The 17,611-nt window shown below is 47.0% G+C and overlaps 1 protein-coding gene across 3 annotated transcripts; it reads right to left on the bottom strand.

The window, feature by feature from the left end:
• LOC311117548 (E3 ubiquitin-protein ligase Mdm2-like) lies at nucleotides 1-17,062 on the bottom strand. 3 transcript variants are annotated; one of them, XM_084192471.1, is made up of 11 exons: nucleotides 16,984-17,062; nucleotides 15,275-15,364; nucleotides 15,092-15,166; nucleotides 11,657-11,790; nucleotides 7,080-7,129; nucleotides 6,845-6,903; nucleotides 4,591-4,657; nucleotides 3,151-3,314; nucleotides 1,945-2,094; nucleotides 1,670-1,741; nucleotides 1-1,303 (listed from the first exon to the last, which is right to left on the bottom strand). In XM_084192471.1, exons 2-11 carry the CDS (start codon nucleotides 15,350-15,352, stop codon nucleotides 662-664), a joined length of 1,491 nt encoding a protein of 496 aa, XP_084048597.1. In that variant the 5' UTR covers nucleotides 15,353-15,364; nucleotides 16,984-17,062; the 3' UTR covers nucleotides 1-661. The 3 variants fall into 3 exon arrangements, with proteins under 3 accessions (XP_084048597.1, XP_084048598.1, XP_084048596.1); XM_084192472.1 differs by lacking the exon at nucleotides 16,984-17,062 and adding an exon at nucleotides 15,540-15,621; XM_084192470.1 differs by lacking the exon at nucleotides 16,984-17,062 and adding an exon at nucleotides 15,485-15,620.
• Between the last annotated feature and the right edge of the window lie 549 nt (nucleotides 17,063-17,611).

Here is a 17,611-nt window from a genome sequence, read left to right as displayed (position 1 = left end):
CATGTTTGCTGAGATTTAATGAAAAGTAGTCCCCTAGCAACTACTACCCACTCGGCAACAACGAACAACAACAACGTCTCTTTCTGCCGGTGAACGTTGACTTTCACATAGATTTACCCCATATCATTATAGATCCAATTATAAGACTATCATTATCAAAATCATCTGTGCAGGATAGAGGGAAGACTAGGTGAAAATAAAACAACAAACTACCATCGTTACCAATATATAAGTGTTAATTTGATAGACATACTTTATTCAAATCAAAATAATAAAATAAAGTGAATATATCACCGCTAAGAGAATTTGATCCATTTGAAACCCTAGATAGAACACATCAGGAGATTATTATCACTATAAATCCATCACAAATCAACAACAGGCACCTTGCTTGGTAGAGTCAAGACACTCAGACAGTTCATAAATAAAACCACTTCCAAATAAACAATGAAACATATATACAAATTTATTAATTCAGAGTTATGGTGTTTTGGATCAGGGAGTGGGTGTAGCTATAGGTTACATCCTAAACGACACCCTATTCCCTATATAGTGCACTACTTTTGACCGGAGCCCTATGGGCCATGGTTGAAAGTAGTGCACTACATAGGGAATAGACTTCTAATTTGGGATGCAAGCCAGTCTAGCCGATAGCCGTCCTTCAGCTGAGATAGATTAAGACGACGGACTGGATAGGTTCCCTGCAGACTGGACACAACTTGTTCCTCTTCTTCAGTTTCTTGGCGCAGGTGTAACAGGCCATGAGGTGTCCGGTGCGTCCGTGTACGATGCAGCCGTTCTTGGGCCTGGTCTGACAGATGACGCAGGGCTCCAGGCAGCTGGCGGGGAGGTGAGCCTCCTGGCTGTTGAAGCGCTCCAGGTCCGGTGCCATCACTTCCTGGCTGAAGGGGGCGCTAGAGGACGAGCCTGAGCCTACACCACCGGAAGAAGAAGAAGAAGAGGTGGAGGGCTGGGAGGAGCAGGCCGAGTCTTGGGAATCGGGGCCAGAGACGGACACCAATTCCTGGGAGTCTTTGAGGAGGGGAAGGGGCGACCGGGCTCTCTTCCCGTCTGGGACATCCAGTCCTTCAGCCTCGGTCTCGTCTGTCTCTGTCGGGGCTGGGGAAGGCTTGGGGGGCAAAGGTTTGAGGTTGGGGGCCGTGGTGGTGGTGGTGGTGGTGGTGGTGATAGCAGAGTTGCTGTCAGACTCGGGAAACCAATCCTTTCTTAGCTTCCAGCAGCGGTTGCAGTTACGGGGGAGGGGAGGGTTCAACTCCTCACACTTCGAGCACTTCCAGTAGTCCTGAAACACAACAGACGACACCGCTAGATTAGACAGACGACACCGCTAGATTAGACAGACGACACCGCTAGATTAGACAGACGACACCGCTAGATTAGACAGACGACACCCGCTAGATTAGACAGACGACAGCGCTAGATTAGACGACACCGCTAGATTAGACGACACCGCTAGATTAGACGACAGGCCATACAACTAGATTAGGCAACAGGCCATACAACTAGATTAAACAACAGGCAATAGAGCTAGATTAGACAACACCACTAGATTAGACAACAGACACTAGCCAACCAGAACATTGGTAGCTGTGGTATCCTTGTGTTGGTGAGATTTTATTATTATTATTATGGGTAATATGAAACATACTGCTTCCGTGATTTCAGTGTCGTCATCGAACGAGTCCTCCTCCTCTGCTTCAAAGATGGTGACTTCATACACCTGTGAGAGAACGACAGACAGTGAGTCAACAGCTGCAGTTTGACCCCAGGACACTAGAGGGCGCTGTTTGAAATGACACACACACACCAGTGTTTCCTCGGGGGGTCCGGGAGCATGCCCCCCACCCCCCCAGTGATAGCACCACAGCTAAATGAATGCAGCGGATGCACACACACACAGTTGAAAAGACAGTGAGCTGAGACCTCGTCCTCTCCAGACACTGAAGCCTCTTCGGGATCGCTGTAGGCATCCGAGTCAATGGACTCCACCTCAAACTCCACGCTGAAGTTATCAGAGTCCAGATCCTGGCTCAGATCATCGTCACACACGTCACTGACCGATGAACCTACTTCCTGTTGTGAGAGAGAGAGAGAGAGAGAGACAGAGAGAGAGACAGAGAGAGACAGAGAGAGAGAGAGAGAGAGAGAGAGAGAGAGAGAGAGAGCGCTCAGTAACATGGGACTTACACAGCTAAAGTACTGAACGAACCCACGTCACACAGTAGATGTGAAACATTTCATCTGACCATTATGTGTAGGAATTAAATCATCTCATTCCTTCATCTGTATAATTTTGTAACCCAGCAGGTATTCTCTAGTTTAGGATCTCACCCTCCTTTAATTTAGTATTGATGAAACTACAGTCTTAGACAGGGTTAATAGTTGTACTGCAGTAGGCTACTCACAGAGATACACCAGGCTACTCACAGAGTTACACTAGGCTACTCACAGAGATACACCAGGCTACTCACAGAGATACACTAGGCTACTCACAGAGATACACTAGGCTACTCACAGAGTTACACCAGGCTACTCACAGTGTTACACCAGGCTACTCACAGAGTTACACCAGGCTACTCACAGTGTTACACCAGGCTACTCACAGAGATACACTAGGCTACTCACAGAGTTACACCAGGCTACTCACAGAGTTACACTAGGCTACTCACAGAGATACACTAGGCTACTCACAGAGTTACACTAGGCTACTCACAGAGATACACTAGGCTACTCACAGAGATACACTAGGCTACTCACAGAGATACACCAGGCTACTCACAGTGTTACACTAGGCTACTCACAGAGATACACTAGGCTACTCACAGAGATACACTAGGCTACTCACAGAGATACACTAGGCTACTCACAGAGATACACTAGGCTACTCACAGAGATACACTAGGCTACTCACAGAGATACACTAGGCTACTCACAGAGATACACTAGGCTACTCACAGAGTTACACCAGGCTACTCACAGTTACACCAGGCTACTCACAGAGTTACACCAGGCTACTCACAGAGATACACTAGGCTACTCACAGAGATACACCAGGCTACTCACAGAGATACACCAGGCTACTCACAGAGATACACCAGGCTACTCACAGAGATACACTAGGCTACTCACAGTGTTACTGTGGGAGTCTGAAGACTCAGTGCTCCTCCGGTCTCGTCTCAGGCCTCCTATCACACACCAGGACATGCTGTCATCAAAGGTTAGAGAAAAGCTGTCTGACCTATGCCTCTTCCTGGGCTCACAGCCGTCCTCCTCTTGTGTCGATGATGTGCCCGCTGGAATAGAACAGAGGAGATGTGAGCAGTGGTGTTAGCAGGGTTGACACATCAAATACTACTGTTAACAATTTCTTCAAATAAGCCATTTCTCCTCTGATGGCAATAGAGAAGAATGTTGTGCAACCAATCACTCAGTTGACATATTGAAACATACTGATATAGTCTTCAACAAAGCTATTTCTTCCTTGAGGACACTGAATATCTTATGTGATGTTCACAAGACATCAATGACTTTTTATAGCCGTACATGGGCATTGGCTTGAGGTACGACCAGTAGCTAAGAGCAATAAAAAAACATATTTAAAACGGTCCATTTCAATCCATCAGGCTAGGACTGCTGTGGATGTGGATTCCCCCCTGGTCTGTTAGGAACAGGGAACAGGCATGTCTTTGTTGTGTCTGTGTGTGGATGCTATGGGCCTGAAGAGACTCATTGTGAGGAGAAGTCATCTGAACACATTCTCCACAGCCTCCAGACCAGTGTGTTCCTCCTATCCCCACACAGAGATACCAGTCACCACCACGTCTGCCTGCCTGGCTACAGATGGCCACGTCACCCCTGCCAAGCAGGACAAGTCTGGACGGACACAGTGAAAGTGACAGTGGTTCTATGCTTTGATCAATCCATAACTCTGAAATATATAAAAGGAGTGTACATCTTCCCCAACAGCCTTTACAGGGTAGCACATGAAACCATCCTGTCTGACATGACACCGCGAAGCCATCCTGTCTGACATGACACCGCGAAGCCATCCTGTCTGACATGACACCACGAAGCCATCCCGTCTGACATGACACCACGGAGCCATCCTGTCTGACATGACACCATGAAGCCATCCTTGTCTGACATGACACCACGAAGCCATCCTGTCGGACATGACACCACGAAGCCATCCTTGTCTGACATGACACCACGAAGCCATCCTTGTCTGACATGACACCACGAAGCCATCCTTGTCTGACATGACACCACGAAGCCATCCTTGTCTGACATGACACCACGGAGCCATCCTTGTCTGACATGACACCACGAAGCCATCCTTGTCTGACATGACACCGCGAAGCCATCCTGTCGGACATGACATCAGTCTGTTTCTCCAGGAGGAAGTTACAGCACAGATCCACGTGAGCAGGACTGGTGTAGTTAGTAGGTGTAGGCTTATGGAAACACTGTTGGAGTACTCCAACAACAACAACACATTAATCAGACAACACTGTTGGAGTACTCCAACAACAACACACATTAATCAGACAGAGACAGAGAGGTACTCACCAGGGTCACTCCTCCTCCTCCTGCGTTCTGAGGTAGATGATGATGAAGGACAGTCTGAGTCTGTTTCCTGTAACAGATTAAAACAGGAGGAACTGTTAAGAGAAATGAACCAGTGAACCAGAACACTGGTGGGAGTCTGTCTATAAAACGCACCCAGGCACAGCGACCACTTAAAAACGACATCAGCTCCGAGGGAGACCGTCTTGGAACATAAACATCACTCTTCAACAAACTAAGTTGTTTCAACTTGAGGTTGAGTGTGTGTGTGTGTGTGTGTGTGTGTGTGTGTGTGTGTGTGTGTGTGTGTGTGTGTGTGACCCAGGGCTAGGCAATTAGTTTGACACAGTCTGTTTGGAACTCTTTAAAATGGAGGGTGATGGAGCAGTGTTTCCCCTATATTCATTTAATAGCGGTGGCCCACCGCTGCTAAATTCTTGCCACCGCTGCTACATTTTATAGGTCGTTGGCTCAATGACGAAGTCTCCGGGAACAGCTAGCATGTCATCGCACCCAACGCCAGTAGTTTCACATTTCAAGTTTTAAATGTCACGTGCACAAGTACAGCGAAATGCCTTTCTTACAAGCTTCTAAACCCACCAATGCCGTAATCAATATCTCATGTAATAATTTTTAAAAGAAAAACAAGGTAGAACAAAAACACGAGAAAGTAAGCTAGCTATATACTGGGTCAGTCAGCTCCAGTACCATATTAACAATGTGCAGGGATACTGGAGTGATAGAGGTAGTGGCGCAGTGGTCTAAGGCACTGCATCGCAGTGCTAGCTGTGCCACTAGAGATCCTGGTTCGAATCCAGGCTCTGTCGTAGCCGGCCGCGACCGGGAGACCCATGGGGCGGCGCACAATTGGCCCAGCGTCGTCCAGGGTAGGGGAGGGGAATGGCCGGCAGGGGATGTAGCTCAGTTGGTAGAGCATGGCGTTTGCAACGCCAGGGTTGTGGGTTCGATAAAATAATGTATGTGCTAACTGTAAGTCGCTCTGGATAAGAGCGTCTGCTAAATGACTAAAATGTTTTTAAAAAATGTAAATATGTATAGGGGTAGGGCATACAATTAACTCCTACCACCCACCAAACGTGGGTATATTTAGGTTTCGGTGGGTCAGAATTTGCAGGGCTCTACAGTGAAGAGCATTACATTCACTAATAAAAAATTGTCAAAAGCCAAGTATGAGCACATGTGCGAGTCGGGGATTAGAAATATTCTGCAGTAGCTTGTTTTCAAAGTATTTCTGCTGTTTTGTTTCATAGCTGCTAATGGCACAACAAAAAATATATACTAATCCTATATCCCACCTCGTGCAGCAACACTGCCTGGCAGGGTGAAGGTTGTCGCAGTGTCTTGTGTTATATAGATGGATTTCAGAAATAACCTGGAAGAATCCATTGAAGGGTAAACTGTCTGGGAGGTGTTAGTATTTGTAGATGAAAGTGCCAAATTGGCGTACATTAACGTCGTAAATAGACAAGATATTGAGTTGGTACTCAGCAGACCTGAAATTTGCTCAGCGATGAAAAAAATTAAAGGGAACGTTGGGGCGGTATGCAAATTGGAGTGGGTCTAGGGAAGGGGTCTCAAACAGGGCAGATGAGTCGAAGTCAAACATTTAAAAGGTAAGTAACTACAGATCTGATGTTCAAAAGTTATTGTCGGTTGTAAGAAATTACAGCGGAAACAATTCATGGAGAAAAAAAAATTACGACAAAAAAAATCACAAAACAGCAAAGTTGGGTCGGAGCCTGTAAAATAGCAGCTATCCAGTACCCCGTTATAGCAACGCCCCCACTGGAGTGTTTCAACCAACCAAACACATGGATTTTCAAATCAAATCGTATTGGCCACATGCGCCGAATACAACAGGTGTAGACATTACAGTGAAATGCTTACTTACAGCCCTTAACCAACAATGCATTTATTTTGTTTAAATAAAACAAGTCAAATAAAACAACAACAAAAAAGTGTTGAGAGAAGAAAAGAGCAGAAGTAAAATAAAATAACAGTAGGGAGGCTATATATATAGGGGGGTACCGGTGCAGAGTCAATGTGCGGGGGCACCGGCTAGTCGAGGTAGTTGAGGTAATATGTACATGTGGGTAGAGTTAAAGTGAATAAATTACAAATAACGCGGGAAAACACACATAATAGTACAACTGGTTAGAGGGTTCCCTTCATTTAGTTTAGTGTGTCTACCATAGAAATAAAATGAATAGATCCTCTTTCTATGTTGTCTTCTTACCTTAGGCCCTCTATCCGGTTCACTCTGGCTCCTGGGTTCCGTGAACAGAGACTGGGATTCTTAAGGAAAAAGAAACATCCACATTTAAAAAATCTGAATAGACTACTTCTTCAGTGTCTTATCAACCCCAATACATAAGACAGCATTGACCTGCCTAGCGTACAAATTGCTTTTTCAAAAAGTGATGTATATTAACTAGTAACTACAGGACAATAACCGAAAAGGGGAAAAGTACCTTGATTTTGCACTGCTAGGAGATTTTGTGTGATCATAGCGAAGAGGACTCTGAAAGAGCAAAACACACAAGGCTAACATTAGCATACTGAAACTGTTTCCGTTTCAGCCATCTCAAATTTGTTTAGCAAAAAGAAGCCTGCTCATCAACTTCAGTAACTTCTTTTTGAAACATCAGTACACATCTGAGCCAACACATGCCACAGGTGACAGCATATTAAGTGGCTGTATTAGAGGGCCAGAGTCTGTATTAGAGGACCAGAGAGCCTGCATTAGAGACTGTGTAGAGGGGATGTATTAGAGGCTGCATTAGAGCCTGTGTAGAGGGGATGTATTAGAGGCTGTGTAGAGGGGATGTATTAGAGGCTGTGTAGAGGGGATGTATTAGAGCCCGTGTAGAGGGGATGTATTAGAGGCTGTGTAGAGGGGCTGTATTAGAGGCTGTGTAGAGGGGATGTATTAGAGGCTGTGTAGAGGGGATGTATTAGAGCCTGTGTAGAGGGGATGTATTAGAGCCTGTATAGAGGGGATGTATTAGAGCCTGTGTAGAGGGGCTGTATTAGAGGCTGTCTAGAGGGGATGTATTAGAGCCTGTGTAGAGGGGATGTATTAGAGGCTGTGTAGAGGGGATGTATTAGAGCCTGTGTAGAGGGGATGTATTAGAGCCTGTGTAGAGGGGATGTATTAGAGGCTGTGTAGAGGGGATGTATTAGAGCCTGTGTAGAGGGGATGTATTAGAGGCTGTGTAGAGGGGATGTATTAGAGGCTGTGTAGAGGGGATGTATTAGAGGCTGTGTAGAGGGGATGTATTAGAGGCTGTGTAGAGGGGATGTATTAGAGGCTGTGTAGAGGGGATGTATTAGAGGCTGTGTAGAGGGGATGTATTAGAGGCTGTGTAGAGGGGATGTATTAGAGGCTGTGTAGAGGGGATGTATTAGAGGCTGTGTAGAGGGGATGTATTAGAGGCTGTGTACATTTACATTTTAGTCATTTAGCAGACACTCTTATCCAGAGCGACTTACAGAGAGCCTGTCTTAGATTATGTGTGTGTTGGGGTGGGGGTAAACAGGGTGTGGGTAAACAGGGTGTGTGTGTGTTGGGGTGGGGGTAAACAGGGTGTGGGTAAACAGGGTGTGTGTGTGTTGGGGTGGGGGTAAACAGGGTGTGGGTAAACAGGGTGTGTGTGTGTTGGGGTGTGGGTAAACAGGGTGTGTGTGTGTTGGGGTGTGGGTAAACAGGGTGTGTGTGTGTTGGGGTGGGGGTAAACAGGGTGTGTGTGTGTTGGGGTGGGGGTAAACAGGGTGTGTGTGTGTTGGGGTGGGGGTAAACAGGGTGTGTGTGTGTTGGGGTGTGGGTAAACAGGGTTTGTGTGTGTTGGGGTGGGGGTAAACAGGGTGTGTTGGGGTGGGGGTAAACAGGGTGTGTGTGTGTGTTAGGGTGGGGGTAAACAGGGTGTGTGTGTGTGTGTGTGTTGGGGTGTGGGTAAACAGGGTGTGTGTGTGTTGGGGTGGGGGTAAACAGGGTGTGTGTGTGTTGGGGTGGGGGTAAACAGGGTGTGTGTGTTAGGGTGGGGGTAAACAGGGTGTGTGTGTGTTGGGGTGTGGGTAAACAGGGTGTGTGTGTGTTGGGGTGTGGGTAAACAGGGTGTGTGTGTGTTGGGGTGGGGGTAAACAGGGTGTGTGTGTGTTGGGGTGGGGGTAAACAGGGTGTGTGTGTTAGGGTGGGGGTAAACAGGGTGTGTGTGTGTTGGGGTGGGGGTAAACAGGGTGTGTGTGTGTGTGTTAGGGTGGGGGTAAACAGGGTGTGTGTGTGTTGGGGTGGGGGTAAACAGGGTGTGTGTGTGTGTGTGTGTGTTAGGGTGGGGGTAAACAGGGTGTGTGTGTGTGTGTTGGGGTGTGGGTAAACAGGGTGTGTGTGTGTTGGGGTGGGGGTAAACAGGGTGTGTGTGTGTTGGGGTGGGGGTAAACAGGGTGTGTGTGTGTTAGGGTGGGGGTAAACAGGGTGTGTGTGTGTTGGGGTGTGGGTAAACAGGGTGTGTGTGTGTTGGGGTGTGGGTAAACAGGGTGTGTGTGTTGGGGTGTGGGTAAACAGGGTGTGTGTGTGTTGGGGTGTGGGTAAACAGGGTGTGTGTGTGTTGGGGTGGGGGTAAACAGGGTGTGTGTGTGTTGGGGTGGGGGTAAACAGGGTGTGTGTGTGTTAGGGTGGGGGTAAACAGGGTGTGTGTGTGTTGGGGTGTGGGTAAACAGGGTTTGTGTGTGTTGGGGTGGGGGTAAACAGGGTGTGGGTAAACAGGGTGTGTGTGTGTTGGGGTGGGGGTAAACAGGGTGTGGGTAAACAGGGTGTGTGTGTGTTGGGGTGGGGGTAAACAGGGTGTGGGTAAACAGGGTGTGGGTAAACAGGGTGTGTGTGTGTTGGGGTGTGGGTAAACAGGGTGTGTGTGTGTTGGGGTGGGGGTAAACAGGGTGTGTGTGTGTTGGGGTGGGGGTAAACAGGGTGTGTGTGTGTTGGGGTGGGGGTAAACAGGGTGTGTGTGTGTTGGGGTGGGGGTAAACAGGGTGTGTGTGTGTTAGGGTGGGGGTAAACAGGGTGTGTGTGTGTTGGGGTGTGGGTAAACAGGGTTTGTGTGTGTTGGAGTGGGGGTAAACAGGGTGTGTTGTGTGTTGGGGTGGGGGTAAACAGGGTGTGTGTGTGTTAGGGTGGGGGTAAACAGGGTGTGTGTGTGTGTGTGTGTGTTGGGGTGTGGGTAAACAGGGTGTGTGTGTGTTGGGGTGGGGGTAAACAGGGTGTGTGTGTGTTGGGGTGGGGGTAAACAGGGTGTGTGTGTGTTAGGGTGGGGGTAAACAGGGTGTGTGTGTGTTGGGGTGTGGGTAAACAGGGTGTGTGTGTGTTGGGGTGTGGGTAAACAGGGTGTGTGTGTGTTGGGGTGTGGGTAAACAGGGTGTGTGTGTGTTGGGGTGGGGGTAAACAGGGTGTGTGTGTGTTGGGGTGGGGGTAAACAGGGTGTGTGTGTGTGTTAGGGTGGGGGTAAACAGGGTGTGTGTGTGTTGGGGTGGGGGTAAACAGGGTGTGTGTGTGTGTTAGGGTGGGGGTAAACAGGGTGTGTGTGTGTTGGGGTGGGGGTAAACAGGGTGTGTGTGTGTGTGTGTTAGGGTGGGGGTAAACAGGGTGTGTGTGTGTGTGTGTTGGGGTGTGGGTAAACAGGGTGTGTGTGTGTTGGGGTGGGGGTAAACAGGGTGTGTGTGTGTTGGGGTGGGGGTAAACAGGGTGTGTGTGTGTTAGGGTGGGGGTAAACAGGGTGTGTGTGTGTTGGGGTGTGGGTAAACAGGGTGTGTGTGTGTTGGGGTGTGGGTAAACAGGGTGTGTGTGTGTTGGGGTGTGGGTAAACAGGGTGTGTGTGTGTTGGGGTGGGGGTAAACAGGGTGTGTTGTGTGTTGGGGTGGGGGTAAACAGGGTGTGTGTGTGTGTTAGGGTGGGGGTAAACAGGGTGTGTGTGTTGGGGTGTGGGTAAACAGGGTGTGTGTGTGTTGGGGTGGGGGTAAACAGGGTGTGTGTGTGTTGGGGTGGGGGTAAACAGGGTGTGTGTGTGTTAGGGTGGGGGTAAACAGGGTGTGTGTGTGTTGGGGTGTGGGTAAACAGGGTGTGTGTGTGTTGGGGTGTGGGTAAACAGGGTGTGTGTGTGTTGGGGTGTGGGTAAACAGGGTGTGTGTGTGTTGGGGTGGGGGTAAACAGGGTGTGTGTGTGTTGGGGTGGGGGTAAACAGGGTGTGTGTGTGTGTTAGGGTGGGGGTAAACAGGGTGTGTGTGTGTTGGGGTGGGGGTAAACAGGGTGTGTGTGTGTGTGTTAGGGTGGGGGTAAACAGGGTGTGTGTGTGTTGGGGTGGGGGTAAACAGGGTGTGTGTGTGTGTGTTAGGGTGGGGGTAAACAGGGTGTGTGTGTGTTGGGGTGGGGGTAAACAGGGTGTGTGTGTGTGTGTGTTAGGGTGGGGGTAAACAGGGTGTGTGTGTGTTGGGGTGGGGGTAAACAGGGTGTGTGTGTGTGTGTGTTAGGGTGGGGGTAAACAGGGTGTGTGTGTGTGTGTGTTAGGGTGTGGGTAAACAGGGTGTGTGTGTGTTAGGGTGGGGGTAAACAGGGTGTGTGTGTGTTGGGGTGGGGGTAAACAGGGTGTGTGTGTGTTGGGGTGGGGGTAAACAGGGTGTGTGTGTGTTGGGGTGGGGGTAAACAGGGTGTGTGTGTGTTGGGGTGTGGGTTTATCGTCCGCCCCAAGCTGTGTGTGTGTTATTGTGAGAGTGTCTGTGTGTGTGTTATTGTGAGAGTGTCTGTGTGTGTGTTATTGTGAGAGTGTCTGTGTGTGTGTTATTGTGAGAGTGTCTGTGTGTGTGTGTTATTGTGAGAGTGTCTGTGTGTGTGTTATTGTGAGAGTGTCTGTGTGTGTGTTATTGTGAGAGTGTCTGTGTGTGTGTTATTGTGAGAGTGTCTGTGTGTGTGTTATTGTGTGAGTGTCTGTGTGTGTTATTGTGAGAGTGTCTGTGTGTGGCTCTTTGACGGAGAAGCTGTCCACTCCCTGCAGTGTCCCCTCACCGTGGCTCTTTAACAGAGAAGCTGTCCACTCCCAGTACAGCCCCCAGTGGGTCGTCAGCACAGTGCACTAGGTGTTGCTGCTTCATGTCATAAAGCTGCTTCTTCATGATGTACTGCCCCAGGTAGAATATCACCTAACAATAGACAGCACAGGGGTCAGAGGTCAACACCGCAGCATAACACAGAAGAGGAGAGAGAGTAACAGGGTACAGGCAGGGTTCAAGAGGAGAGAGAGAAACAGGGTAGAGGCAGGGGTTAAGAGGAGAGAGAGTAACAGGGTACAGACAGAGGTCAAGAGGAGAGAGAGCGTAACAGGGGGTACAGGCAGGGTTCAAGAGGAGAGAGAGTAACAGGGTACAGGCAGGGGTCAAGAGGAGAGAGAGAAACAGGGTACAGGCAGGGGTCAAGAGGAGAGAGAGTAACAGGGGGTACAGGCAGGGGTCAAGAGGAGAGAGAGTAACAGGGGGTACAGGCAGGGGTCAAGAGGAGAGAGAAACAGGGGGTACAGGCAGGGGTCAAGAGGAGAGAGAGTAACAGGGTACAGGCAGGGTTCAAGAGGAGAGAGAGTAACAGGGGGTACAGGCAGGGGTCAAGAGGAGAGAGAAACAGGGGGTACAGGCAGGGGTCAAGAGGAGAGAGAGTAACAGGGTACAGGCAGGGGTCAAGAGGAGAGAGAGTAACAGGGTACAGGCAGGGGTCAAGAGGAGAGAGAGTAACAGGGGGTACAGGCAGGGGTCAAGAGGAGAGAGAAACAGGGGGTACAGGCAGGGGTCAAGAGGAGAGAGAGTAACAGGGTACAGGCAGGGGTCAAGAGGAGAGAGAGTAACAGGGTACAGGCAGGGGTCAAGAGGAGAGAGAGTAACAGGGGGTACAGGCAGAGGTCAAGAGGAGAGAGAGTAACAGGGGGTACAGGCAGGGGTCAAGAGGAGAGAGAGTAACAGGGGGTACAGGCAGAGGTCAAGAGGAGAGAGAGTAACAGGGTACAGGCAGGGGTCAAGAGGAGAGAGAGTAACAGGGTACAGGCAGGGTTCAAGAGGAGAGAGAGCGTAACAGGGGGTGCTGCCAGAGGTCAAGAGTAGAAGTCTGGGAATGTCTCAGGATAAGACCGCACCATCAATAGTTCTGTCTCAGTCTAGTTGATACCCTCCCTCCATATACTGATCCACAGTTCTGTCTGTCTAGTCGATACCCTCCCTCCATATACTGATCCACAGTTCTGTCTCAGTCTAGTTGATACCCTCTCTCCCTATACTGATCCAGACAGTTCTGTCTCAGTCTAGTCGATACCCTCTCTCCCTATACTGATCCAGACAGTTCTGTCTCAGTCTAGTCGATACCCTCTCTCCCTATACTGATCCAGACAGTTCTGTCTCAGTCTAGTCGATACCCTCCCTCCATATACTGATCCAGACAGTTCTGTCTCAGTCTAGTCGTTACTCTCCATATACTGATCCAGACAGTTCTGTCTCAGTCTAGTCGATACCCTCCCTCCATATACTGATCCAGACAGTTCTGTCTCAGTCTAGTTGATACCCTCTCTCCATATACTGATCCAGGCAGTTCTGTCTCAGTCTAGTCGATACCCTCCCTCCATATACTGATCCAGGCAGTTCTGTCCCAGTCTAGTCGATACTCTCCATATACTGATCCAGACAGTTCTGTCTCAGTCTAGTTGATACCCTCCCTCCATATACTGATCCAGACAGTTCTGTCTCAGTCTAGTAGATACCCTCTCTCCATATACTGATCCAGACAGTTCTGTCAGTCTAGTTGATACCCTCCCTCCATATGCTGATCCAGACAGTTCTGTCAGTCTAGTCGTTACTCTCCATATACTGATCCAGACAGTTCTGTCTCAGTCTAGTTGATACCCTCTCTCCATATACTGATCCAGACAGTTCTGTCTCAGTCTAGTCGTTACTCTCCATATACTGATCCAGACAGTTCTGTCTCAGTCTAGTCGATACCCTCCCTCCATATACTGATCCAGACAGTTCTGTCTCAGTCTAGTCGATACCCTCTCTCCATATACTGATCCAGACAGTTCTGTCTCAGTCTAGTCGATACCCTCTCTCCATATACTGATCCAGACAGTTCTGTCTCAGTCTAGTTGATACCCTCTCTCCCTATACTGATCCAGACAGTTCTGTCTCAGTCTAGTCGATACCCTCCCTCCATATACTGATCCAGACAGTTCTGTCAGTCTAGTCGATACCATCTCGCCATATACTGATCCAGACAGTTCTGTCTCAGTCTAGTTGATACACCTCATCCCATACTGATCCAGCCAACAGAATAAGAGTATTCTGGGTCCCATTTTAGACAGGCAACTGATAAGACACATGATCACCGCACTGAGTAGAAATATATGACTCCATCCCATATACTTCTCTAGCTGACAGGAGGCTATTGTGATTGATCCCTGCCATGAAGGCATCAGTTCCTTATCATAAAAGCAGATTATTACACAGACTGTAAACATATTCTCCAGCAATCAATGTGGACCAGTTAAACACTCAACACCCTATAAAGTAAAGCATCAGTGCAGCCTCTCAGTCTGAGATAACTGTCTCCCTGATGAACAACAGAGAGGAATGAGTCCCAGACTAGTTTGACATTCCAGAGGTCCATTTGAAGCCCAGTGAGTCAGAGTGGAAGTCAAGAGGTGACTGAATGTTCTAACATTCTAACTAAGATAAACACCAATCTCTCTCTCTATGACTCAGACTTCCTCACAGACAGATAGACCCCCTGACAATTCTCCCCAAAGCTGAGTGACATGTCTTCAAAACCAAGGGGACCTGCTAGCCAATCATAGCTCGCCATTTATGTTTTAAAATAAGTAAATGACAGTGCATTTGTATTCTAGTTTAGAAGATGCTCTTATCCAGAGTGACAATCAGTTCATTCAACTAATGTAGGTAAAACAGTATATCAACAGGAAAAACAACAGAACCAAGACAAAAGCCTTTATATTTTTTTGAGAGCATCTACTGTATGTAGTACTTAGTTGAAAGCGACAACCAATAGTGAAACTAGTGTAAATCTAACTATGTGGAGAAGAATCCAGAGGCAACACCTACACAACTTCTATACCAGTAGTTTGGCTGCTAACAACACATGAAGAGTAACTTTTCCTTCCTTAGAAATGAACTAATATCCACTATTCTAGGAGTAAACTCTAAGATATACTGCAATTGGAAATTCAAAACATCAAATATTTAAATGTGAAAAAAGTAATTAAAATATGAGACTAGAAAATATGATGGAAACTGAAAAGTCTGGGATATAATGTCCATTGAGGGTCTTAAAGGTTTTCATCTGTCTGCTTCACACAACAATAACTTGATTAACTAAAGTTAAGCCAAAGACTTGTGGTTCTATATCACCAGGATACAGGCAACAAAGACAGCCAGCTGTCAAGTCACTTCATACCTCTTTCATGGTGAAAACGTCTTTGTCTGCACCTGCCTGCTGTAATAAGATGTGCAGTTTCTCTTTTGGTCGTACCTGGGAAAAAATAGCACATAAAACAAAAACGTTATTTTAGATTCAATGTCATTGTAAACAAATATGATGTAAACTGTGTGATAGAGAGAGATTTAAGTTAATACTTACAAGTTTCTCATTGTCCAACGTATTTATTTGGGAACCAGTTCTATGCCATTCTGACATTCTCTCACAATTCTCTGCCATTCTGTCTTTCACCTGTTGAAGAGTAGAGCAAAAAAATACATTTAAAATATCAAAGTTAACATGCAATGCCTTATAAAAGTATACAATGACATACACGTCAAGACAAGCTTTGGAAGACAGAAACAAGCTTACCTATCTAAATAAATAGAAGTACTAAAGAGTAGACGTCCCTTATATACACACACACCTCTATAATACACCCTTCATATTCTGTACATAAAGTGCTTCAGCTCGGATGCTAGCAGTAGGAACCACTTCCCCGTCTCCCCGGGATTTAAATAGGCTCGGAAAGACATGTCAGGGCTAGCATTGCTCCGCCTGTTGACGCGGGTGTAGGGCTGAAGCCAGATTACTACCCTCCCTTGACATGTCGAAGCATGACGAGCACACAGCTTTGACTCAGCCCACCTAGCGGTCACCCTGCGTCTGTGCACCCCCCTCCACCCTTAGTGCCGAGTTGGATATGCCCGGGCATGTCCCAGTTTACTACAGCTCCGCATTATGTAATAATCAGCTGTTTGACTGACGTGGGCAGGTTTGGAGGAAGGGTGTCTCGACTGACTCCCTTAGCTATTGCTTTTCCAAACAAAGAAAGAGCCATACAAGTTGACAGGTGAAATATTGGGCATGAAAGCTGGTTGTCACAGGATATTACCACAGTGGATATGCAATTACAAAGTACGGGATTAAAGTCAAAGTAACGATTTGTCACTAACATTAAGAGGGGTTTGACATCTGGACTCATAGCGTTAAGTATTTTTACTGACAACAATTGTTATCCGATCTAACATTTGGTCATGACGTGTTTAGTTTTTCTGCTGCAGATATCCATCAATTTTATTTCATTGCATGAAAGAAACTGACCTGCGAACGTTACCTACACTTCAATCCTCATCCTTTTATTACGACCTAACCAAATGGGATAGCTTCCTTTCAATCTGTCAAACACCTTGGAAAGACCCACGACCAGGTTGTGGGGCTCTGGACGCCAGGAGAGTAGACCAGTGTGCAATATTGACATGTTAATATAGCTGATAGCTTATTAACATCAACGTTACAGCCAAATGTATTTAAAATAGCCAGCTAGCTAGCTTCAATGTGTGGTATTTACAATAACTTTGTTAGCTAGCTAACCACTAACGTTACGCTGCACCGCCAAAATAAAAACTGTTGAACGAGCAACTAGTCCGGAGGTTGACTTGTAAAGTTGGTATTGCTGACCAGGCAGCGCTTTTTGCTATATCTTCATGTGCATTTTGTTAGGTAACTACGACACCACAGAAAAAAAATACGACGACACTCTTGCTAGGTTAACATCGCATTGCATGTTTAGCCGTTGAACTCCTAGCTACCACAACTTCGCTACTATGTGTTGACGTCTAGCTAGCTATCCAACGTTAACTGCTTACTAGTAGTTTCCACTTTAGCCATCAGGAAAACACGAGGATGAGAGGCCTTGTAGCATGTGGCTAATGCTATTCAAACATTAGCTATATAAAATGAAGTTGTTGTAGAAATTACGTCAAAATATTAACATAACGCAAAGTGAAACGATTTTTACACAACAGCTTGCATTTAACTTTCATAGCAATAGTTATATAGATTTAGAGCACATTATTGGCTTCACTTACGTTACTTTCACAATCCAATAACTTTGTTTCTAACGTTAGCGAGGCAAACGAACGTTAATTTAGTCGCCCTAGTGACGGCTCCAAAGAACTGCACGTTTACTGAAGATGAATCAGGTTGACTAATCAATCAAACGTTTAAAAAAAAAAACATCTGCTTTCACTTTTTACAACAAAAAATAAGACTACCTGCATGTGGGGAATGTTCATAGTTTTATAGTGGAAAGAAACATGGGAACTATCTATGAGCTCAGCCAATACTTGATTGGGTTGATTTATGCATTCTTTGCCTAATCATTGATACAATCATCAGGTCTTCATTCAAATCACAGTCAGTGTGAAGAAGAAATCAATCACATCGAATTCATATAATAGACGGGTTTCTGCATGTGTAACTTTATAAGTGTATTCATCATCATTATTCCACCCGAGAGAGGAATATATCAGCGTTTTTCTGTATCTTTACTCCAATATGGGTCAATCCCTTGACACGTCACTTGATCCATTGAGACAGAGGGACATTGTGACTCTTCACATGGCTGCTCGCGGACTGTGAAATCATTGCCTCTGTCTGCCAGAGATAAGAGTGTGTTTGTATTACATTCAGTTATTCTGTCTGCCAGCTCTGCTC

Source organism: Coregonus lavaretus (assembly GCF_964263955.1).
Source record: "Coregonus lavaretus genome assembly, contig: HAP1_SCAFFOLD_175, whole genome shotgun sequence".
Classification (NCBI taxonomy): domain Eukaryota; kingdom Metazoa; phylum Chordata; class Actinopteri; order Salmoniformes; family Salmonidae; genus Coregonus; species Coregonus lavaretus.
Note: the sequence above shows the minus strand (reverse complement) of the source record. Positions and strands in the feature narration are given on the sequence as shown.

What these genes read in the sequence shown, in the direction of transcription:
- LOC311117548 (XM_084192471.1), bottom strand. Translation starts at nt 15,352, where the DNA reads ATGGCAGAGAATTGTGAGAGAATGTCAGAATGGCATAGAACTGGTTCC. An exon ending in GAGGAGGAGGAGTGACCCTG is followed by an intron (nt 3,315 to 4,590) that starts GTGAGTACCTCT and finishes GTTCTATTCCAG; the next exon opens with CGGGCACATCATCGACACAA. An exon ending in CAGACTCCCACAGTAACACT is followed by an intron (nt 2,095 to 3,150) that starts GTGAGTAGCCTA and finishes CTCTCACAACAG; the next exon opens with GAAGTAGGTTCATCGGTCAG.